The sequence below is a fragment of the Myotis nattereri genome (genome assembly GCF_964212035.1).
Source record: "Myotis nattereri genome assembly, chromosome: 7".
NCBI classification, from domain to species: Eukaryota; Metazoa; Chordata; class Mammalia; order Chiroptera; family Vespertilionidae; genus Myotis; species Myotis nattereri.
Window position 1 is genome coordinate 56,693,282 of NC_138082.1, and position 21,632 is coordinate 56,714,913.

A 21,632-nucleotide genomic window follows, 5' to 3' on the forward strand; every position below is an offset into this window, starting at 1 on the left:
AATCTTCTGGGAGTTCATTTGGTATTGTATAAATCAATTTGGAATAGTTGGCATCTTTACAGTTCTTTGGTGTCATCTACCATTTAAGTAATTTGCTGAGAGTTCCAGTTTATGACAGATGGAGTTGAAATTCAGTCTTTGGTGACTTTATTCTAAAGTCCAACACTGCTGTAGAACTAAGGCATACCTTACCTTTGAGGAGGTGCCTTGATTTCAATTATATTTTAAACAAATCTATTTTGTTTGTCTAATAATATAATGTGTTCTATAGGAATATCTTTTTAAAACCTCCCATTGCATGGATATCTCATATGTGGCCTTCTCTCCCTTCCTCTAAACTTAATTCCTTTAATCTTTCCCTTTGTTTCTTCATGACTTAGCTAAGAGATCTTTTCCTTAAACTGTCAATAACATAAAAAATTAATATATCTTACCTATTATAATTATTTCATTTACTCAAAATGTACTAGTGTTACCATGTTTCAAGAAGTGCCATTTAACTGGGTTTTATAGTCTTTGTTCTTAAGGAGTGGTGGGTTGCTATTTTTTATTAAAAATTAAAAGAAACTTTTATGTAGCATTTTAAAAGAACATTTCTACTCTCATAATTGATCCTTTGTGGAAAAACTATTTATTCTAGAGTATTGAAAACCCACAAATAACATTCTTCTGTAGTACCTTTTGGTAGTGAAATTAAGTTTCTGAGGATTTTTTTTGTTTCCCCTTCTAGAACCTCCTACACATCGTTTTACCTACTCTCTTTCAGCGATGCTGAAACTACAAATGAAACTCTATTGGAGTTTTAAAATAAGAAGTTTTGCTAGATGTAATTTTCTCATACTACTATTGAAGAGCAACAACAGTAATATTTTCTAGTATTTTATCCTGTGCCTGTATTGATGGGTACTTTTCTAGAAGAATTTTTATACTGCTCTTTATGGAGAGGCATCAAGATTTCCTGTGTGCTTCAGAAAATTTCAGTCTTTATTAGTTGGAAATTTTGTTTGCCTGAAAGTTATAGAACCTGATTGCAGAAGCTTGGGGATTTATTTTTCTCATAACAAGTCCAGAGAGAAGTAGTCCACAGCTAGTACAGGGATTTTTTAAAAAGTTTATTTTAGAGAGAGAGGGACAGGGAAGGGTGTGGTGTGTGTGTGTGTGTGTGTGTGTGTGTGTGTGTGTGTGTGAGAGAGAGAGAGAGAGAGAGAGAGAGAGAGAGAGAGAAAGAGAGAGAGAGATGCTGACCTACTTATTTATGCATTCATTGGTTGATTCTTATATGTGTTCAGATCAGGGATCAAACTTGCAATCTTGCCCTAGCATGCAGGAGGCAAACAATCAATGTTTTTCTCTCTCTTCAATGTTTCTCTCTGTCTCCCTTTCACTCTCTCTAAACATAAATTTTAAAAAAATCCTTGAGTGAGGATTAACAATAACAAACAAACAAGAAAACACCTGCAAACTTGGCATATCAGGATGACAGGTTAAGCAATTAAGCTACCAGGCCAGGGCCCAGCAGATTCTTGATATCATCAGTGCCCCAGGCTCCTTTGGCTTTCCTCTCTGCAATAGTTAGCATCTTTCATCCTAATACTACATAGTTATAGACAGCCTACCTATGTCTAGTTTCACATCCACATTCGAGGCAGGAAGAAAGAAGGAAGGACAGGGAAGAAGGGCAGTGCCCACATGAAAAAGCAAATCTTGTTTCCAAATTCCCAGAAGACCTCTGCTTATATCTCATTGGCCTTAACTGTGTCACATGTCACTGAGAGTCTCAGAGGTATCAAGGAAGGCCAATGTTCTAACCCTGAACAAAATTGGATTCTGTTAGGAAGAAAATAAGAGAGGACAGATACTAACAGCTAGCTGTGTCTGCCACAGTTTTAAACTTCAGATGCTATAATTTCCACAGCAATAATAGTGAAAAGCACATCAAAATTCCATTTAATTGTTGAACTCTACAACCTTACTTGTGGCCTTGATGGCCACAGTTTTCTTTTAATGAACAAGCTTGTACTTAACAGAAAAAGCAATGTATTTGTGACTATTAATCAGAAGAAAAAGTACTCTGTTTTGAATCATTTTGTTAAAGACTTCAGAAGAAATATACAAGGCATAACAAATTTGCATAAATATTATTTGATTATATTCCAAATTAAAAATAAAGTTAACGGGATATTTTAGGCTGGGCTTCACAAGGCTGTTGCAACTTGGTAGGGTCAGGGTGCTCCAGAAGTAGCCCAAACTCGGCAGGGTCAGAAATGGTGTGACTGGGTGATCGGGCTCTGGGGCTCTCACTAGCTGAACCCACTGGATCATCGTTTTTCATCTCTAGTGTAACTGCATTAGTCCTACAATAGATAATATAATTATTTAGACATAAGACCTTTTGGACTAATGTTTATTACTCTTAATTATATCCACATATATATTCTCTTTATAAAAATGCAGATTGGGGGGGGCGGTAATGGGGTGGTAAGGACACATATGTAATACCTTAATCAATAAAGAAATTTAAAAAGTGCAAAGATTTCATTACAGATAAAGCTAAAATCCCCTTTGAAACTACCTTCTAGTTGCAATATCCTCTCCGGTTTGGTCTGTTTGTATATCCCTTAAACCAGCGATTCTCAACCTGTGGGTCACGACCCTTTTGGGGGTCGAATGACCCTTTCACAGGGGTCGCCTAAGACAGTGGTCGACAAACTCATTAGTCAACAAAACCAAATATCAACAGTACAACGATTGAAATTTCTTTTGAGAGCCAAATTTTTTAAACTTAAACTATATAGGTAGGTACATTGTTATTAACCTACCTATATCATTTAAGTACTGTTGATATTTGGCGCCTCCCCCGTGCTGTGTATCCCGCAGCCCGACCGGCTGACCGACACCCCCCACTTCTTCTAACGCCACTTCTTCAAAATAGACTCGCCCAGGCGGAAAACCGACTTCTGCGCATGGGCCACGAAGTTTCAATCATACTGTACGTGCGCGCTCGCATGTGGTATTTTGTGGAAGAGCCACACTTAAGGGGCCAAAGAGCTGCATGTGGCTCACGAGCCGTGGTTTGCCGACCACTGGCCTAAGACCATCGGAAAACACATAATTACATATTGTTTTTGTGATTAATCACTATGCTTTAATTATGTTCAATTTGCAACAATGAAAATACATCCTGCATATCAGATATTTATATTACAATTCATAACAGTAGCAAAATTACAGTTATGAAGTAGCAACGAAAATAATTTTATGGTTGGGCGTCACAACAACATGAGGAACTGTATTAATGGGTTGTGGCATTAGGAAGGTTGAGAACCACTGCCTTAGACTTTTTCCCTTTGTAGAGTGTGAGTGTGTGTGTGTGTGTGTGTGTGTGTGTGTGTATACATATATTGTTTACATATATTGTTTTGTGTCTGTGCATGTTTATGTAATGTTATCATAAGGTATGTATCATGGAGCAACTTGCCTTTTTCATTCAGTATATGTTGGAGCAAAGACAGATTATGTGTCTATTATGCAAAGAATGTCCTTTTTGCCCTTCAGCCCTTGGAGAAGTAAGATGGCATATATAGCCTTAGATTCCTAATAAATATAGACATTGCCCAGGCTTCTGCATGTGGGGGGTTGTGTGCTGTGACTGGCAGCTCAATCACTTGCTGGTCAAGGGGCACATTCTGCTGCAGTTACATGAACTTACGGTCAGTACTGAAACTCACCAAGATAAAGTGGGATTGTTCCTCCTTCCTTACTTCTTGACATGCACATCAATCCACTGCCCATTTTGGTTTAGAGTTTGTTCTTGATAATCATTTTCATCTCAAACAGGCCAGCCTAGATTTTAAAAACTGAAGAAGAGGAGGTGAAAACTTTGTGTTTGTCTCTAATACTAGAAAGCCTTAGAGACAGGACTGTAATCTGTAATGCAATCACTTGATGCTTTTCCAGCATGTATACATTAAGTGTCTAATATATGTCAGGCATGGTTTTGGGCACTCTGGAGATATAGAGATGATCACTAAGGCCTGTGTTTGCGGAGTATACATCCCAGTGGCAGAAGGGAACAATAAACAAATAAACTAATCAGTACATAGTATAATGTCATTTAGTGAAGAGTGCTATGAAGAAAAAAAATTAAATTGAGGAGGTGAAGAATGATTAATGGTGGAGGGAGGGGGCTGCTTCAGATGAGATGGCCAGGACAGGCTTCTCTGCAGAGCCTGAACAAATCTATATCCCTTGTCTAGTATTCGATAGATGTTTAATAACCTTTGGAATAAAGGAATAACTGCATCAGTAGGGGTATACACAAAATAGATATTCATACAAGAGAAGAGAAGAATCATCTCTATCTAGATTAAAAGAAGCTCCAGTAGGATGCATAAGATGGGAATGAAAAATAAGGAGGCATTGGCCTGAGACACAAAAACAGGGAAAGACATTGCAAGCATAGGTAACAGCACGTGCAAAGGTAGGGAGGAGTGACAGAGCATTGCTAGTTTCCTATTGCTCAGTAACAAATAACCACAAACTTAGTGGCTTAAACAACAGAAATTTATTATCTTACTAGAGGCCCGGTGCACAAAAATTTGTGCACTCACGGGGAGGGTGCCCCTCAGCCTGGCCTGTGCCCTCTCACAGTCTGGGACCCCTTGGGGGATGACCACTTGCTGGCTTAGGCCTGCTCCCCGGGGGATTGGGCCTAAGATGGAAATCAGACATCCCTCTGGCAGCCCGGCAGTCCTCGGGGGATGTCCACTTGCCAGCGGGGAGCAGACCCAAGCTGCAGTCAGACATCCTTAGCGCTGCTGAAGAGGCAGGAGAGGCTCCCACCACCACCACTGTACTGGCAGCCATCAGCCTGGCTTGTGGCTGAGCAGAGCTCCCCCATGTAAGAGAGCACTGACCACCAGAGGGCAGCTCCTGCATTGAGCGTCTGCCCCCTGGTGGTCAGTGTATGTCATAGTGATCAGTCATTCCCAGTCATTCTGCTGTTAGGGTCAGTTTGCATATTACCCTTTTACTATATAGGATAGAGGCCTGGTGCATGGGTGGGGGCCGGCTGGTTTGCCTTGAAGGGTGTCCTGGATCAGGGTGGGGGTCCCACTTGGGTGCTGATGGCTGTTTGCAGCTGGTCACACCCCCTTCAGGGTGGGGGTACCCACTGGGGTGCCTGGCCAGCCTGGATGAGGGGCTGATGGCTGTTTTCAGGCTGGCCACACCCCTTTAGGGTGGAGGTCCCCACTGGGGTGCCTGGCCAGTCTGGGTGAGGGGCTGAGGTCCGTTTTCAGGCTGGCCAGTGACTGAAGCTCCCAGCCTCTCCTTTTTTTTCTTTTTTTTTTATTCTGAGATTTATTTACCTTCTATAATTGAAACATTGTTGCCGTCACTGGCGCTCCCAGGTCTGAGGCTGCAGCCCTCTGAAAGCAGGTATCTGGGGTTTGTTTAGCGTTTATAATTGAAACATTGTTGCTTTCAGGCCCAGAGCCAGGCCGAGGCAGACGGGGAACCATGGCTTCCTCCATCACTGGAGCAAGCAAGCCTCATGTTCGCTTCAGCTGCATGGCTGCCGGCCGCCATCTTTGTTGGCAGTTAATTTGCATATCGCCCTGATTAGCCAATGGGAAGCATAGCAGAAGTACAGTTAATTACCCTTTTTGTCTTTTATTAGATAGGATAATTCTGGAGGTCAGATATTGGAAATAGGGCTCATTGGATTAAAATCAAGGTTTGATCTGGGCTGCATCTTCTGGAGGCTCTGAGGGAAAATTTATTTCCTTGCCTTTTCCAGCTGTGAAAGGTTGCCTGAATTTTTTGGGTCATGGTCTGAATCCTCCAACTTCAAAGCCAGCAGAGTAGCATCTTTAAGTCCTCCTCTCTGCTTCTGTCATCCTACCTCCTCTGACTGTGACCCTCCTGTCTTCCTCTTATAAGATTCCTGGTGATTACATTGGGCCCACCTGGTTAATCCCGGGTAACCTCCATGGATAAAGTCAACTGATTAGCTGGCTGCAACTTTAATTCTCCTTTGCAATGTAACATAACATAGTCGCAGGTTCTGAGGGCCAGGATGTAGACATCTTTGGAGAGCCATTGCTCTGCCAACCACAGACATTGTGTATTCAGGAATCTGCAAAAGGTTTTAAAATGCTGGAGTGTAACATGCATATGAGGAAATGGGTAAGGAAGGGACCAAATAGGATAGGGCTAAATTTAAAAGGTCCTTGTCATTCTCTGCCGAGTTTGAACCTTGTCCGAGAAAGCAGTGGGAAACCATTTGGTAGATCATTAATATTTGAGTTTTTGAGGCACTTGAGAGTAATATTTATTACTCTTAATTATATAAATATACATATACTAGTGGCCTGGGGCATGGATTCATGCACCAGTGGGGTCTCTTGGCCTGGCCTGCACCCTCTTGCAATCCGGGACCCCTCAGGGGATGTCAGATAGCCGGTTTCGGCCTGATCCCCACAGGCCTGATCCATGACAGGAGGGAGCCCGATCCTGTGCATTGAGCATCTGTCCCCTGGTGGTCAGTGCTCATCAGAGTGACCGGTCGACCAATCGTTTGGTCATTTGGTTGCTTAGGCTTTTATATATGTAGATACATCCTTTGTTTAAAAATGCAAATGTTTCATTATACATGAAGTCCCCTTTGAACCTAACCTACAGTTGCAGTATCCTTTCCAACTTGCTCTATTTGTATATCTTTGAGACGTTTTCCCTTTCCAGAGTGCATGTGAGTGTGTCCTTCTGACTTGACTTGCCATGTTAGGTGTGCTTAAACTGAAGATTTGTCAGCCTTCTTCTGACCCAATTTCGGAATCCAGCTTCTTATCCTACACACCTGGACTTGAAGTAAGAAGCTTGCCTGCTTCCTTGTGGTCCCTTTTATTTTTAACCTCTTCATCAGTTATCATATAATTCATATCCTCCAAATTGTTTGTATAGATTCCCAAACCATTTGTAGAATGCACAATGCTTGTGGTAGGCAAAACAATGGCTCTCCAAAGATGCCCACAACCTAATCCTCAGAACCTGTAACTATGTTATGTGGCATAATTAAACCAGGCACTTGTGTGATGATAGTTGGGATCAGAAAATTAGATAAAAGAATATTGCAAAATCCCCCGCCTCAAGGCCTGTAACACACACCCCCACCCCCTTGTTTTTACATTATGTACTTCTTTAAACTAGGTATATATGCATTTTCTCTTGGGCTTTTGAATGATTAAAACATTGAGAACATAGTGGGAGTAAGAGCATGAGAGGCTCCACTCTGTGGAACTCTGAAGTCCCTCAAAAACTTCTAGGTGCATTGCCTGGATAGATAATCAAGTTATTAAATGAAAAGCAACTTGTAGAACTGTATGTATACATAATGATTTACAAGTGTGTATGCATAGAAAATCTTTGAAAGAATATAAAATAAAACATTGAAAATGATTACCAGGGCTAAAGACTATTACCAGACTAAAGAGGTCAATTTGCCTGCACATATCAAAGCCCAGGCAAATGCAAAGAGGACTGTGAAGTCAAGAAAGTAAGGGTTTATTAGTTGAGGAAATGATGCCAAGCTCAGAGTCACAGGTAAGCTTATGCTTAAAGACCTGGCTCCTGGATGGCTCCCAGGGGATGGGTTATATATATAAAGGGGGAAATCATTAATCCTGGTGGCTAAAGGAGTTGGGGTTGTGGGCTCTACTGATGGGTTGGGGTCAGAGTAGGGAGCAGTTGATCATTGTATCAGTTCCTAATGTCAGCCATAGAATTGTTCTGTCTGGTTTCATGAAGGTGTGGTCTTTAATTGCTTTTCTGGGTCTGGGGCTGAAACATAACTGAAGTCTGGCTGTTATCTTTAGCTTCATTAAACTTTGCTTCTGTGGTCAACTAGCCTGAGGCTTTGTTCTTAAGACAGTTTGATGCTGATCAGAATCTGATGTCCTAAGGGCTTAATGAATAAGGAAGGAACTGGACAAACTGAAAGGAGAAAGGATCATGTTAAAGAAGTGGTGTTGCTTTGGTTGATCTCTTCTCCCACCCCCCCACCCCCCACCCCCAAGGACACAGACAGTGAATGGATGGTGAAGGTTTGGGGGGGAGGTTAAGGAGGTGGGAGAGGGCGGGGGGGGGGGAGGGGGAAGGGACATATGTAATACTTTCAACAATAAAGATTTATTAAAAAAAAGAAACAGCACAGCTGGGGTATAAGGACTAAATAGAGATGGACATTTTAATTTTTACCTTACAGTTTTCTGTACAGTTAGGTTCCGTTATTTTTTCCAGGACAACCATTTTACCTTGTGATAACTATAATGCATAATGTCTCATAATGGAAATAATGTGTGCTGTTCTGCTTAAAATCTAAAAGAGAATTTTGCGTGTTGGAAAAATACAGTTTAAGTTAGACTTTGGCTATAATATTTGAATTAACATTTAAAATGTCTTGAGATTTTTCATATGAAGAAGTTATAATTTGATGCTACATCCAAACTATTTTTTCTGAACATATTGTTCTCACACTGTTTGGCCAGGCAGAGTCCCCATCAGCTTTGAAAACATCCTCAGAGGGTGATTGGCTAATCTATCTACACAGTTAAGCAGTATAGAGTAACAAACTGTCCACATGTTATGCATTTTTAAGTCTAAGTACAACTGACCTTTTCTTCTTCAGTGTATTAAGAAAGATTTTCTTAGGAAAGAGAAGAATGCAGATTTTAATACTGTAAAAAGATTACCTCATTATATAAATGATCTCTTTGCTATTTTGCTCCTCATCTCTAAACTCCTGATTGCTTAGCTACTTGGAACAGACTAGTTGAGGTCATGTATTTTTTTATTTTTAAAGTTTAGATTCTCTAGTAAATTTGTAAAAATTAACTTTACATTAAAATGTTTTTCAACCTTCTAGCTACTGCAAAACTATCATTAAATTAGATATCAAATGTGCTTCCTACACTATTAGTAATTTCCCATAACATATATTATTTTAAAATATTTTCAGTAATTGCGTAGATGTAAGGCTTAACATTTTGATGATACTCATAAGCAATTCTAAAATGTCACACAATGTGAACATGGAATAATTTGTGAAACTAAGTGCTCTTCAATTACTGAACATGGAAAATTCTGTTCAAGTAGCCATTACTCAGCCAAAAGCATTTTAACTAGAGGCTGAAGTAGCCACTTTGAATTTGTCACTAGTAAGCATGAAATTGAAATGACCTAGATGACATATGCTTGTTAGGGAATCAGAGAATGTCTTAGTACAGTTTCAAATCCCTTATCTGTACTCTGTGGGGCCAGATGTATTTTGAATTTTTCAGATGTTTAGAAATGTGATGTAGAGCTTATTACTTAAAACTGATGGTGCCTGGGCAACATCCCATCACTAAGTACATTAACACTTTTACACAAATGTATGTGTGTTCACATTAAATAGGAAAAATTTCAGTTTGGGTCAAGGTGCTACCAATTGATTTTAGTTCAGATTGGCTTAGGCCTCCACTTTGATTATGAAATGAACCTTCATTTTCAGAAATATTTATATTATGAATATGAGATTTTCGGCTTGAAGTTTTCTGTGATCATCAATTTTCTGGCCTCAATCATCTCAAATGTTAAAATGAGAAGCTAGACTATGTAAATTATTTCTTTTGTGTGTGGTGAGAACATTTTTAAAAATTAAATTATTTTTCAATTACATTTGACACACAATATTAAATTAGTGCCTGGCCAATGTGGCGCAGTTGGTTGGTTGTTATCCTGTGTAAAGAGGTGGGTGGTTCGATTCCCGGACCGGGTACATGCCTGGGTTTCAGGCTTGATCCACAGTAGGGAACATGCAGAAGGCAACAAATTGGTGTTTCTCTTTCTCTCTCCTTCTCCCTTTCTCTCTCTCTCTCTTTCTCTAATATCAATAAAAACACATTTTAAAAAATATTACATTAGTTTTAGGTGTACAATAGTGATTAGACATGTATATACAAAGTGGTCACCTGATAAGTCTAGTATGCATCTGGCACCATAAACAGCTATTACAGTATTTGTTATTACAATATTTTTTACTCTATTCTCAATACCACACTTTACATCTGAGACTATTTTTATAACTGGCAATTTGTTAGAATAAGTAGATTATATATGAACTTTTTAGATTCTAAATCTGAATGTCTACTTAATTCCCTGATAAATAAACACTACAATTAAATCAGTTTTATAATATCCCATTTTAATAATTATTTCAGCAGCCCTCGACATTCTTGAAAGATGAGTAGTAGTTATTTATGATTTATATATAAATATTAAGAAATGTAGGTCAAGAAGTCTTTCCACTTGGCCTTCTACATAGTTGAAAACAAACTAGGTTTCAAATTCATGATTTCCAGAATGTCTTCTAGTATAAGTGATGCAGGCATTCCGGGGGTTTGGGGACTCAGGGGTTCATGACCTACTGTGGGTTCTAGCTTTGTGAAGGAAAGAATTAAAAACAGAGCCCGCATAGAGCTTAAAGTGAAAGTGAGTTTATTAGTGAGGCCATTAGACAGAGAATGGGCTACTCCACAGACAGAGCATCCCCCCTCTATCAGAATTTGTTTCTTTTATTGAGTTTCATTTAAAGAGGGTGGGGGGTAGGGTATTCAATAAAGAGGGGGACTACTCAGGAATTTCCCGGGAAAGGTGTAGAGGTTTCTCAGAGGAACTTGGTCACCATTTTGAATCCTTATATGGACTTTTTGTTTCTGGTCATAATGGCACAGGGTGTGTCGCTTAGCATGCTAATGTATTAAAACTAGTGTATAATGAGGCTTGGGGTTACCCTTAGGTGAAATAAGTCGCATGTTGGATGGAGCTGATCTCACTGGTTTGAAGCCATAAATCTGGTGGGGGATGGTTTTACTTCTTGACAGTTCCTGTAGCTTTTATTGATTGCAGCTGTGTTGCCATATATCCTACCTCATAAGGTTCTATAGTCATAATTAAAATTTGAACTATGTAGAAATGGTGAGAAACATTGTGTGGGCTTCGTAATTTTCCTCTGAAAACCAAGAGGAAGAAATTAAACAGGATTAAACCTAGGGTAACCAAAAGGGAATCTGCAAAACCCCATTTCATTTCAGAGCCTCAGTCTTGCAATCTAAATCCCAAGAAAAATGAGTCCTAAATATATAGAGACTAAGCTCTCCAATAAGGAAAGACTAAAACTAATCAATTCGAGTACTGATGAGGTCTCTCCTGAATGGAGATGACAAACTTAGGTAAGTTACGGGTGGGAGAATGAAGTGAAAACTAGAGGTGAGATGCAGTCGGCCAGACCTCACAAGCTGGCTGCTGAGAACAGCATATATTTGTTTCGTAGACTCACTTTATTTGTCTAGTACCTGCATTAAAAAACAAAGTATTTGATTATTGTTAGGAATGAAATACTCTTTCATTTTCCATGTTTTCTGCCACTCCCTATGGTTGTGTACCTTGTTGCTTCCCTCACTTAACTTACCTGATGGCCCAGGGCATTTAAATTTGCTACTCCTGTCTGTAGGTTATGCTATCAAAGCAGATTTTAAAAATTGAAAGGTTGTTGTTGGTAGAGAGAGGCTGTAGTATAGATTTAGGAATTGTTATTACAGTTCTTCTGAGGGACTAGACAGGGGTGGGCCAACTTTTTGACTCGAGGGCCACAATGGGTTCTTAAACTGGACTCAGAAGAAGGAGCTGCGGCCGTATTTCCCGACGTTGCCATGTTAACACTGCTGCTGGTGAAGGAGCGGAGGGGAGAGCAAGAGAACCCTCCGCTCTTTCGGCTCCGCAGGCCAGATAGAACAGCCGAACAGGCCGGATCCGGCCCGCGGGCTGTAGTTTGCCCACGGCTGGACTAGAAGCTATCTAGTTACCACCAGCTACCTTTTCCTTACATAATATTTATTGAGCATTTACTATTGTGTGCTGTGCACTGGGGATATAATCAGAAATAAGACAAACATGGGCCACATGTCTAAGGATGGAGACAAACATCAAATCAGTAAACATGCAAATATGAAGACTAGTACACATTATTATGAGAATGAAAGAATAGGATGAGAGAGAAATAGGGGTCATCCCTAATTTAGATAGAGAAGTCTCTTTAGGTCTTCCTGAGGTGGTGACATGTTGGTTGAGAAAGAACCAACCAGGTAAAAAATGAAGGAAATGTCTTTAAGGCAAAGGGAACAGCAAGTGGGAAGGTCTTGATGCAGAATGACCTTAGTATATGAGAAATAGAAAGACACATTGTGGTTGAAATGTGTGAATGAGATAAGGGAGTGGTTGGCAAACCTCGGCTCGCGAGCCACATGCGGCTCTTTGGCCCCTTGAGTGTGGCTCTTCCACAGAATACCATGTGCGGGCGTGCAGTACAGTGCGAAGTGGACTTAAAACTTTAAGTAAATTTTATTAAGTTAATTTTAGGGAACGTTGTGGAGTGAAAGAAGATGTAGTGTCAAGGATTGAGAAAGATGTTGAGATGGTTTGGACATATAGAGAGGATGAACGAAAGGAGATAGACGAAAGGATGAGTGTGGATGGGAGAGTTGGAAGGGGTCGACCTCAGCGAAAGTACCTCAATCAGATTGAGGACGTTTTTAACAAAGGCCAGCTTAAGAGTACCCTAATTAAGTTAATAACAGTGTACCTACCTATATAGTTTAAGTTTAAAAAATTTGGCTCTCAAAAGAAATTTCAATTGTACTGCTGATATTTGGCTCTGTTGACTAATGAGTTTGCCGACCACTGAGATAAGGTAAAGCTATTAGAAAAAGTTTAGATATTATTCTAAAGGTTGATGACAAACCATTGAAGGAATTCAAGAAAGATCAGATTAGAATGTTAAGAGGTTATTTGGACCGCTGTGTGGGGAATGGACTGTAAGTGTACAAAGTGAAACTTCTACTGTCATCCTGGCTGAAGGTGATGGTGACTTGAGGCAGTGTAGATGGACAGATTGGATGTGCAATACCTTCTGAAAAGAAGAAGAATCTTAATGGATAAGATGTGGTTGTGAGTAGAAACAAGACTCTTTGGCAGTGTTATTAAAGGCTTGAAAAATGAATTTCTTGACCAGAGACCCTATAGAATTACACATTGGAGTTTATCCCTACATTCCTAAAGTTGGTGGGCAATCAATCACCATGATTCTTGGTAATTTGGCAGAGTTTCCAAAAGTCATGGACTTGTGCTACTTTTCCTTCCATTTAAGAAGATTTAGGCTACTGCAAAGGCCACTAGACATGGGTAGTTCTGATACCGAACTCAGGTTTAACTGCCTGCCACTTTGAAAGACAGGTGCTGGTGCAGGAAAGATGGTTTATTCAAGTGCCTGAGCAGCTTTAGAAGATGGCAGACTCCCATCCCAAAAACCTTTTTAACATCTTAGTGCAGGCAGGGAATTTTATTAGGATGGCGAGGGGAAACAGAAAAAAGAAATCAGGGGGAAGAGGTTGAAAGTTCTCTTCATGTAAGTCAGCACGTTTGCATTCCGATGATTATCTTGAAACTGGTCAAACAGAGGTCGGATTTTTATGGTTGAGAGTCAGCAAGTCTTCTGGAGTCAGAATGTTTGGTTGCTAGAGTCAGCTTCCTCCCCCCAAAGCTAGTTCCTAGACTCTTACACAAATATGCTGCTTATTCACAGGTTACATATTAGTTGACAATTCATCTTTAACAAAAACACTTTTAACAGAAACAATATCAAAAGCATAGAAAGGTAGGTTACAATTCAACCTAATGTATATGGAACAAAAATTTGTGAAAAATGGGTAGTGTTACTTAGAGAACCACTTGATTAGTCTGATGCCCTAGAGATGCTCAGTTCAGTTTAGAGGATACTTCCTCTGGAAGGAGATGCTGAGGCAGAATTTGCAGTGCTATATATTTATCCACGGATCCAAACTTGTGAAAGGAAGATGGAGGAAGAAAAATAGAAGTGATGAAAAAATAAATTTCAGTGCAGGTTCAACAAAGTCTGGGTCAACCCTGCAAGGAACTTTGGAACACATATTGCAAATCAGAGCGGCCCACATTGGGTCCAAGCTGCTGGGCCTTTACATCCCTGTCTTGCTCATTCATTAGGTGTAGGCTGCCCCAGCAATGGTATGCCTTTGGACTCTGCAGGTGAGTCCATCCCTGAAGGAGGTGACAGCTGGACATCAGGTGCTCTGTAGAAATGGATGGCATATTCCATGTCCACCAAAAGTGCAATATTGCTTAATCGAAGTAGGGAGTAAGTTGGATAGCTGCTTTATTCTTTAATTTATGTAGTTTCTTCCTCCCAGGAACTCAAAGGAAAACATACATAATTTTTTAATTACAAAATATTTATCAGTCACTGGCACAATCCAAGAGTGGGGAATTAAGAATTTAGAGATTGGGGAGACCAAAAACAGGAAAGGCAAGAGGGGGAAAAAAAAACAAAAACAAATGGAAGGAGGCTTCTAAGAGCAAGGAGAAGAAAATTTTAATAAAATGCACCTAGTCCTAGGCCTTATTTTACAAAACACTACAATTAACACATCTTTAAAAACGTTAAAAACATCACATTGTAAAATTTAGCTGTCTCTTGTTTCCTTGACAGATATGGAAAGCATGAATAAAAGAGACCGACCATTCATGACAATTCAGAAAAAAGATAGCTCAGGTATTTTTTTTATTTCCATGTCTGTTTTATGATTTATGGTGGATTATGCATGATATAAAGTTGGAATGTTGATTTTAAAAATTTTAATCATGGAAAGCTAATTTTGGGGGTCAAATTGAAGGTTTCTTTAGTTCCCTTACAATGAGTGTTAAAAAATATTTTTTATTGGTGACACTATTACAGATGTCCCCCATTTCTCCCCCCATCATGCCCTCATCTACCTAGCCCCTGCACCACCCCAGGTCTTCACCACATTATTGTCTGTGTACATGGGCTATGCATTTATGTTCTTTGCTTAATCTCTTCCAGTCCTACCTAACACCCTGCAAGATCTGTTAGTCTGTTCCATGTATCCATGCCTCTGGTCCTATTTTGTTAGTTTATTTTATTCATTAGATTTCACATATAAATAAGATCATGTGATATTGTCCTTCTCTGCCTGGTTTATTTCACTTAGCAAAATAATCTCCAGCTTCATCCATACTGTTGCAAATTGTAAGAGTTACTTCTTCTTTTTTTTTTTTTTTTTTTTACAGCCGTATAGTATTCTATTGTGTAAATGTACCACAGCTTTTTTATCCACTCATCTACTGATGGGCACTTGGGCTGTTTCCAGATCTTAGCTATTGTAAATAACACTGTTATGAACAAACATAGGTGTGCGTATATTCTTCCTGATGGGTATTTGGGTTTCTTAAGATATATTCCCAGAAGTGGGATTGCTGGGTCAAAGGCAGTTCCATTTTTAATATTTTGAGGAAACTTCATACTGTTTTCCACAGTGGCTGCCCAGTCTGCATTCCCACTAGTGTACCAGATTTTTCCTTTTCTCCACTTCCTCACCAGCATTTGTTGTTTGTTGGTATATTGATAATAGCCATTTTGGCAGGAGTGAGGTGATACCTCATTGTAGTTTTAATTTGCATCTCTCAGATGATTAGTGATGTTGAACATTTTCTCATATGTCTATTGGCCATCTGTATGTTCTCTTTGGAGAAGTGTCTATTCAGGTCCTTTGCCCATTTTTTAATTGGATTGTTTGTTTTCCTCTTGTTGAGTTGAATGAGTTCTTTATATATTTTGGAAGTTAACCCCTTATGAGATGTATCAGTGATGAATATGTTCTCCCATACAGTGGGTTTTCTTTTTATTTTGTTGATGGTTTCTTTTGCTGTACAGGAGCCTTTTAGTTTGATGTAGTCCCATTTGTTTATTTTTTCTTTTGTTTCCCTTGCCCTAGGCAAAAATACTGCTATGTGAGATGTCTGAAATTTTGCTGCCTATGACTTCTGAAATTTTCATGGTTTTGTGACTTACATTTAAGTCTTTTATCCATTTTGAATTTATTCTTGTGTATAGTGTAAGTTGGTGGTCTAGTTTCATTTTTTTTGCATGTACCTGTCCAATTTTCCCAACACTATTTATTGAAGAGACTCTCTTTACTCCATTGTATGCTTTTGCCTCCTTTATCAAATATTAATTGAGCATAATGGTGTGGGTTGATTTCTGGCCTCTCTGTTACCTTCCATTGATCTATATGCCTGTTCTTGTGCCAGTACTATGCTATTTCAATACAATGGGTGTTTTAGTCATCTTCAACCATGTTTTTCTTCATTGTGCTTGTCCTAAAATTGTTTAGAGCCTTTTTATAGTCATGTGCTCCATGACATACTTAACAAATCTTAATTACGTTACATGACACATGATTCATAATTAAGGTAAAAGTAATTTTTTCTTGAACTAATCAGGTTATTATTCTTTATTGGACTTGGCCTTAAGTACCCTCTACTTATGTTTTACTTTATCAAAATAGTTAATATACTAAACTAAGTATTTGGATGGAGAATGCCTGTCCAAACATTTCATATCACTTTACTTTATTTTTATTATTTATTTTTGAGCAGAAAGAGGTGTATTCACTCTCCAAGGGAGGAAAGGGGCCAAGAGCGAAAGATAGCTAATGGCCCTATCTCCGTGAGGGGTTGAGGTTTTTAAGGTCTGTTGAAAGGTTAAGGTGGGGGCTCTGGGATGGAGCTGGCATCAGCGGGGTCCAGGTGAACGGCATGCTCTGTTCCTTTGGCAGGGTGAGGCCATATTTAGAATAGAATTCTGTTCTGCCATTGAAGAAGAAAACTGTGGAAGAATGTCGTCCTTGACAACTGTTTCTGCTAGGTCATCATTATAATTAGCCAGTCTCCCAAGAGCCAAAGCGGCAGTCGGCTGAATGTTGGGACCACATCCAGAAGAATGGGCCTCAGAAAAGACATTACACCCACATTCTGCAGGGTCTCATGTTTTGGGGTCTGGTCGCCAGCTCTGTCACCATCTGCAGGAACTGGACTCGGGCTTTCTGGTACTGCTCCAACACTTGCAGCACCTGCCTCTGACTCACGGTGACCTCAGCTCTCTGCTGGCCACCGCTCAGGGCAGCGCGGCTCCTCTGTGTATGGCCTGCGAGGCTGTGGAGCAGATGGGGCGAATAGGACAGCGCCTCACTCTGTCCATTCATATCATTTTGGTTTTATTTGGCCTATTACATTTTTTAGCTTTCATTTTCAACCTTTTTTCAAATCGAATTGAATGTTTTTGTTTTTCTAAGAAATACAGCTATGACTTTAAAAATATCTATTTACTTAATTTGATTCATAATAATGTGATACTTAAATACTTATAGTTGCTGCCTAACATTTTTTAAATTAAAAAAGTAGTCACACTTTGTATCTTGGCATTATACTTTAAAAATATTCTCACTATACTAATTTAAATGAAAGTATTTTTTTGATAGCCATTTAGAAGTAATTTTGTGCAAGGAATATAGTGGTAATATATTTTAAGTTTCTATAGATATAGGTTCAAATATACTGTGAATGTTGTAATATATTATTTCTTGTATTTACTTTAAAATACTTAAAATAAGACCGGTAGTCAGCATGCTGCTATAACTGTATTTTGATGTCCAATAATGTGATATTATTTCTTTCTCATTTTATTTTTTGATGGAAAACAGATAATCTGGTATTCTGTATGAAAAATGGAATGAGAAGCATTAAGTATAAGCCAGTAGACTATCAGCAATTGCACACATTAACTGAAGCAAAAAAATTAGCTGCTGCCTCCACAGAGCTAAAGGTTAGAAGTTGTGTGTGGGTGTTTTTCTAGTTTTATAAAACTGACTTGCTAAGAAGTAAAATATTTAAATGTAAATGTGAAAATAAATAACATTTTAAATAGCATTTAGAATCTTCTAACTATTAATAATAGTGAATAGCTGCTAACATTTATTGAATGTTCTCTGACACTATGCTATGCAGTTTACTCACTTCATGTTCATAACGACTTATGAGGTCTGAATTCAACTTTATTTTTTAGTAAGATTGCTATTTCATTAGCTTTCAATCTGAAAGATAAAAATTGCGACTAAATGCCAGCTATGGAATACCCTCTGATTTAAGGCTCCTTCTGCAACACTGTTCAAGTATGCCCTTGGTGCCTCTGTTCTAGAATGCCCGTTTTTGCCTTGACCTAACAAAGGGTGAATCTGGACCAGATTTGAAAGGGGTTTATGTGCAAGTGATTGTGCACAGTATTTTAGGACCATGTATGGTTTAGGATTACCATGCAATATGTTTCCCTCTTGAATTTCATGGGAAAATCACTTATATAACATCACCCTAATAAAACTATTTTTATATTTCTGACTTCTATTCTGACCTGCTATATATATATACAGCATATACATATGCATACATACATAAATGTATACATACATATTTGATTTCTTTCCATGATAAACATAGACATAAAACCCTGTATGGTTTTCACCCTAATATTTTGCCACATAATCTTGATAATATTTAATTATCTTATGATATTTAATTACTCAAAGTAAATAACTATCATGTGCCTTGAAGATACAATAGTGAATAAAATATAGCCCCTACTCTCATGGAATGTACTTTTTGCAGGAGAGTGGGAAGAGAGAAGTGTTTCTCAAATAAACCCCCAAATAAAATTATATTAAGTATAAACTCCAATAGAACATAGTGTCTGGTGTATAATAACAAGACTTGATTCCAATTGGGAGGGAAAGTTTTCCTGAGGAAGTGACATTGAAATTGGGATATTAAGGCTAGCAAAAATAAATTGAGCAAAAACAGGATTGATGAGTACTCCAAATAGAAAAAGATACATGTCTTATTACATCTCCATTTTGGGATATTTGGATTATATCCAATATTATGATATTGGAAATTATGCTTCAGTAAATGTCTCCATGCATGGACACCTTTCATGTTTTAGAATTTTCTACTGCATAGGATAAATTCCTATGACTGAAATGTCTGAGCAAAAAAGTATGAATTTTTTTAGCTTTTTCCTAAAGTATTGTTCTAATGAAGATGCTGCCACAAACATTTTCTCTACAGCCTTGTCACTATTGGAATATGTACACATACATATTTACATATGTGTACATAGTCCTAATATTATCGATATATTTATTTTGTCCATCTTTTTACCCATCCATCCATCATGCACCAAAAAATAACAATTTGGAATGTGGAATGTTTGAGTGTTAAAATCACTATTTGAACAAAGTGAATTTCTATGTTTTTTAAAAAATATTTTATTGATTTCAGAGAGAAAGGGCGAGGGAGAGAGGGATAGAAACATCAATGATGAGAGAGAATCACTGATTGGCTGCCGCCTGCACACCCCGCACTGGGAATTGAGCCAGCAACCTGGGCATGTGCCCTGACCAGGAATTGAACTGTGACCTCCTGTGAACAAAGTGAATTTCACTTTGATAACAGAGTCACTATCAAATAATAAAGTATTTAAAATTTTTAACAGTTAATGAGGTTTTGAAGTTTGACCTTACAATAATTTCTCAGTGTTAACAGCTGCTAAATTACTTCTCTCGTCATTTTCAAACACTTTCTTCTTTTTTTAATACAATTTTCATTTTTTACTATCTCTGTATTAAGGAAGATGTATTGGGAATATTGTTATATACGCTTTGTGGAGTCTTCTTTTCTCACCTAATTTAGAGATAGCAAGTTAACATTTTGCTTCTAATTTACTCTTGTAAGATGTGGACAATTACCAACTTTGATTTTTTCTTAAAAGACTCAGGGATTAAATGGAATTAGAGACCTGGAAATTAAATACAACTCTTAAAGTTTAATTTTTTAATGTTATGAATGCTAATATGCCAAATAGTCTACACCAACTAAAATTATGAATATAATGTCATCTTTGTTATTCTTTCTTATATTATTTGAATTTTTGTAAAATATATATTGGCTCAAGAAGACTATTTTATTTTTCTAAAAGTTCCATATTTTACTAATTAAATGTGCTCATTTTTCTACACCTGAAATTAGCAGCTTTAACAATCATTGTTAATTATTACAACACTACTCTGGCAGTATTAAATGTAAATATACTTAAAAGTGAATGATAGAGTGTTGCCGAAACCGGTTTGGCTCAGTGGATAGAGCGTTGGCCTGCGGACTGAGAGGTCCCAGGTTCGATTCCGGTCAAGGGCATGTACCTGGGTTGCGGGCACATCCCCAGTGGGAGGTGTTCAGGAGGCAGCTGATCGATGTTTCTCTCTCATCGATGTTTCTAACTATCTCTCTCCCTTTCTCTCTGTAGAAAATCAATAAAATATATTTTTTTAAAAAAAGTGAATGATAGAGTGTTAACATTTAAAGCACATAAGTACATTTTTGCTTTAAGTTACATTTAGAATACTGAACTATTTTTAAAATTTAGTAAAAATTATTGTTAATTAACAATAAATTCAGAAGACTTGCCTGAATTACTGGTATTGTTATACTGATTCGATGTGATGGTCACCTATTTAATAATCACTGTGTCAGAGATCATGCGTAAGTTCTAGGGTGCCAGATAAGAGACTTATGTAGACAGTGAGTGATCTAGTCTTTCAAAGGCTGAGATTGAACCTTAAGTCAAATAGTAGATTTGGGCTGAAAACGGATACTAAATTTTGATACATTTTATGTTAACTGTTCATTCCTATTTTAAGTATAAAAGAGATCTTTATGATTATTTTTATTAGAATTTATTTGCTTAATAAAAATGAACATGTCCAATTCAAGTATCCATCCACTGTTTCTTTTTATAAATGTTATTTTATGGAAAGTTGTTAGCATATGTAAAATTAGAATGAATGGCATCATAATCTCCAATGTAACATTATCCAGCTTCAACTGTGATCAACGCTTGGCCATTGTTTCTTCTTTACTCCCACCCACAATTTCTCCCGTGACAGATGATTTTGAGGCAAATCTCAGACATCGTAATGTTCAACCATAAATATTTTAGCATGTCCCCAAATCCTCCAACAGCATTACCATTAAAAATGACAAAACTTTCTTAGTATCAAATTTCCACTCTATGTTAAATTTCCCTGATTTTTCTCCAAGTTTTTCTTAAACTTTATTTAAATCACTAAGTAACATCCTTATATTGAAATTTATTTTTTCTCCTCCTTCTGCTTGTGTCCTTGTAATTTATTTCTTGAATAAATTTTTTAAAAATATTTTTTTATTGATCTCAGAGAGGAAGGGAGAGGGAAAGAGAGATAGAAACATCAATGATGAGAGAGAATCATTGATCAGCTGCCTCCTGCACACCCTACAGTGGGGCTCGAGCCTGCAATCTGGGCATGTGCCCTTGTCCAGAATCAAACCCAGGACCCTCAGTCCACAGGCCAATGCTCTATCCACTGAGCCACGCCAGCTCAGGCTCTTGAGTAAATTTTATTGTTTGTTTTTTTATAGTTTCTTACAGTCTGGATTGTGCTGGTTACATCCTGGTGGTGTCATTTAACATGTTTTTCTGTCTCTTGCATTTCCAGTAAATTGATAGTTATATGTAGAGATTTGATCAGGTTCAGATTCCATTTACTTCAGCAAGAATACTT

The 21,632-nt window shown here is 38.1% G+C and overlaps 1 protein-coding gene across 1 annotated transcript in view; it reads left to right on the forward strand.

Annotated features, from left to right (window-relative positions):
• CCDC148 (coiled-coil domain containing 148) overlaps positions 1–21,632 on the forward strand; it is a 223,726-nt gene that overhangs the window by 51,064 nt on the left and 151,030 nt on the right. The window contains exons 2-3 of the mRNA XM_081095906.1: positions 14,618–14,680; positions 17,688–17,809. Of these exons, the coding sequence (XP_080952032.1) occupies positions 14,620–14,680; positions 17,688–17,809 (183 nt within the window). The 5' untranslated portion in view covers positions 14,618–14,619. The remainder of the gene's footprint in view (positions 1–14,617; positions 14,681–17,687; positions 17,810–21,632) is intronic.